The sequence below is a fragment of the Pinus tabuliformis genome, chromosome X (genome assembly GCF_031772625.1).
Source record: "Pinus tabuliformis cultivar Carrire ecotype Pingquan chromosome X, CPIR1, whole genome shotgun sequence".
NCBI lineage: Eukaryota > Viridiplantae > Streptophyta > Pinopsida > Pinales > Pinaceae > Pinus > Pinus tabuliformis.
Window position 1 is genome coordinate 1,721,335,027 of NC_142308.1, and position 3,909 is coordinate 1,721,338,935.

Genomic DNA, 3,909 nt, shown 5'->3' on the forward strand with positions numbered 1-3,909 from the left:
GGAGGAGATACGGAGAAGCACCAGAGATGGATCTTCTTCATCCAAGGAGGATGAAGAAAATTGCGCCTTAGCGAGTAAGGCAAAGAAAGGGATGGAGAAGGATTCTCATCCCAAATCTAGTTCTTTCCATGGAGTGAATAATTTTGACAAATCTAAAGTGTGATGCTTTCGTTGTCATGAAGTGGGCCATTTTGCTACAAATTGTCCACTGAGGAAATCCAAGAAGGGATCCGTGGAAGGATAAGAAGGCGAGGCACTGGGCTCATAGTTCAAGTTGGATTTCACACTTTTTGCATGCATGGTTTCATCCATGGTGGGAAGTGGTTGGTTTCTTGACAGTGGAGCTTCTTTCCACATGACCAACGACAAGAGTTTGTTCAGTATCTTGGAGGAGAAAGATATCCATATACTCATAGCGATGGGTAATGATGAAAGTATAGTGTCTTAGGTGTAAGCATGATTATTTTTCAGAGGGAGCATGTAGATCACATTACCTTGATCGATGTCAAGTATGTACCATGACTGAAGAACAATTTGGTGTTGATCGCCATGCTGGAAGACAAGGGCTATGATATAGTCTTCAATAAGGGAAAGGTTTTCCTTCGACACATCACCACGAGAAAGGTGAAGTAGATTGGTTCACGAGTCAAGAACCTGTATGCTCTTAAGGTTCAAGATGAATGCAAAGCCTTGAGGAGCAAGGCAACTGATGGAGACTTGGTGGTTGAGAGGGAGAGTAAATTACCTCTCAACATGCAGTTCCAGATGAAGTCTCAGACAATTGCGGAGGAGCCACAATTGGTGAAGCAACTTCAGCCACAACTGGAGAAGCCAAGAGGAGATCGAGTGGAGGCATCCACTCATCCAGAAACCTCCAGCAGGGGGAAATTTTGAGCCAAGTGGGCAGAGGGATCACATGCATCCATACCTCTAGGTCAGAGGTGGGGCGATGTGGAGTGACAATTCCAAGAAGGCTAGAATAGGGGCAGGATCATTGAGGTACCCAACCTCTTTAATTAGACCTTTCTACGGGATCCTCGATGAGGAGTAGCAAGATTGGCTGAGTGGGTAGAGGCAGATGCGTATGGAGTGGTAGAGAGAGCTATAGTGTAGGAATCCCAAGACAGTGTAGAGCTAGTAGGCTGCAACAATGCGAGAGGCACAACAGTGTTTCACCAGGGCAAGATGGCACAGAGAGGTGTGCAATGGTGCGAGATGCATGGAGTGTTGCAATAGCTCAGAGGTTAGAGAGAGAGCACTTGTCGGTGGCAGAGGGAGCTTCAGCATCAGAGGGTGTTTCTAGCCCAAAAGAGAGGTCAGTTGGGAGATTTTTTTGTTTCTAGAGTTGCTGGAGCAATAACACTTGGGAGAAGTGTTGCATGCAGAACATTCCAAAGGTTCAGGCTCAGGTTCGAGTTGAATGCCTTTCTTGTTGAGAGGGAGTGTTGAAAATGGCAACAAGAAATGCTAAAAATAGAAGTTCTAAGAATAGCATTGCTATAAATAGAATTTCGAGTACCAGTGTTGGACATAGCAGCAAGGAATGAAAAATGGAAGTGCTAAAAATAGCATTGCTATAAATAGCATTTCAGGATGGATTCCAATTTTAGGTAGTCCCTGAACTAAAATTCTAATTTTTTCTTAGCAGCTATTTGATTAATAATTAATTAATTCACTATGAGTTAATTAGTTGTAGAAAATCAAACATGAAGTCTATGTGGGGACATGCAACAATTTCTCCATTAATTGAGAAATTTATCCATCAGTTAAAGAGATAAGGATGAGTTGTAAAATTGAGTTGTAATTAGTTGGCTCAGTTAACTGAGTCAAGTCCAGTTAGATTAATTCAAATAGTTTATTGAATTAAGTGTGAGTTCAGTTAGTTAATTCTTGTATGCATGTAACTGCTGCACTTCCGATAACTGTATTCTCTCATAAATAACTCATGCATGTTGGTTTAGTCAGAGACCCAGTTGAGATCAGAGGAGGGACAATGTACTATCAGTTGGAGGATTTTTCCTATATAGGAAACTCATCCATGCAAAGGGAATTATCTCCTTCAGGATTGTGCAGTTACTACTGGGCGAAGTGAGCAGTGTGAGGTGGGAATTCACATGTGTGGAATCACTAGACCCCAAGAAAAACTGCGCAAGGAAATAGGAGACTTGGAGGGCATAGGAGAAGGTTGAAAGAATCTTTGACTGTCTATGAGCAGTATTGTTTGATTGCAGAGAGAATAGGATAGCTTGAGAGCTAATTCTTTTTGTAACTTGAACAATATTTCCACTTGTATGATAATACAGAGATTGGGGTTTTAGGCTGAGGCTTTCCCCGGGTTATTTCTTTTGTGTTATGTGTGATTGATTTCTCATTCTCAGTTATATGTGTTATCTTGATCTTGCTCAATTCGATTAAGCTTCTACAAAGTGTTGTAGAAGTAGATCTTGTATTGTGTTTTAGTATATCGCATAATCTGTTGATCTACAGTGGGAATTTCTACAAATTCAATGTCAACAAATATATCATTGAATTGAATACATGGCTGCAGAATTGTTTTTTTGTTACAGAATTGTTTTTCCGCTGTAGAATTGCACATTTCTTGCATCTAAAAAAATTTCTTGCATGGACAGTTAGGTATACCAAAACTTATGCATTTTTGTTATGCACAACTAATCAGTCAAAATTTTGAATTAATCAGTACCTTCTCCAGAAAAACGAGCAAATACATTGGAAAATGCAGTAAACAAATATTATTAAAAAGACAAATATTTTTTCTTATCTGCAAAAAGACAATGGAGAAATTTTCAGAAATTTATTACCTTCAGATGTTGAGGCCGTAGTCTTGTCTGTTTCTTTTTCATCATGACTCAAAGAAACATTATCATTATGTATAGATTTGTTTGTACAATTATGAGAGGTCTTTTTCGTTAAAACAAATTGACAAACAAATTGCAGATTTTTAAAATGTAGACTCTCGAATAAAACTTGATAAATCTAAATGAAAGTACATGTTTCTTCTTCAGATGAGTTGGATGGTAAGAATCTTGAAAAAAATAAGCAAAGAAAAATGGTCAATCATTCTCTGCCCTGGAATGTTTGTTGTCCATGTTTCCACTACCTCAGGGAGGGAGGAACAAATCAACCTGAGGTTCTCATCAGCCTTTGCACTTCGCCTGTCAAAGTGATCTAGGGCATCATATAATAAAGCTCCGGGTGATGTGCTTCCAATCTTAAAAATGGATTCAGTAGAGTCGGGCATACACTGCATAAATTCCATATTGGAATTGTTGACTCACTACATGAATATTGGCAAAATGTATCACTAGCAAGATTGTCCTAGAGACTTGTGTCTACAAACTTGAAATAGACAAAAGAAAGCTTGCTCCTTTATAAGAGGTGAACCTCTCATTCATAGAGAACTCTCGATCTATCTACTTTCAAAAATAGTTCACAACTTCTAAGCCATGCCACCACTGGATGTTGTTTGAATAATTTGAAAAATAGATGATCCAATCACAACAAAGACAAAGAAACCAAGCACAATTGGCCCCACTGGATACAAATTGCCTTTCTTTACTGTTGTTTTAGGCACAACTCCCCTCTTTGGGATGTTTTTCTTAAACTTAGAACTTTTCCTATCTGCAAGGTGCCTAGATGTTGTCATTTTTTTTGTCGAGAGATTGCACCACCGATGTTAGATATACAAGTTTTGGCTGCAATTCACAACGAATTTGTCGAATATGTTGAGCTCCGCAAAGCGTGGCAACACACAACACAACAAACCTTGCAGAGACAACAATCGACAAAATCCTCACACCATCACATTCAGGGATCAAAACCACATGTGACTTTAGACTTGAATCACGTGTACCTCTGATGGAAAATATTTTGCATGCAGATACTATTAAA

The 3,909-nt window shown here is 39.1% G+C and overlaps 1 protein-coding gene across 1 annotated transcript; it reads right to left on the bottom strand.

Annotated features, from left to right (window-relative positions):
* Positions 1-3,410: 3,410 nt before the first annotated feature.
* LOC149146649 (uncharacterized) lies at positions 3,411-3,664 on the bottom strand. The gene has a single exon (XM_089449484.1). The coding sequence runs from the start codon at positions 3,662-3,664 to the stop codon at positions 3,458-3,460; it is 207 nt and encodes a 68-aa protein (XP_089305610.1). The 3' UTR covers positions 3,411-3,457.
* Between the last annotated feature and the right edge of the window lie 245 nt (positions 3,665-3,909).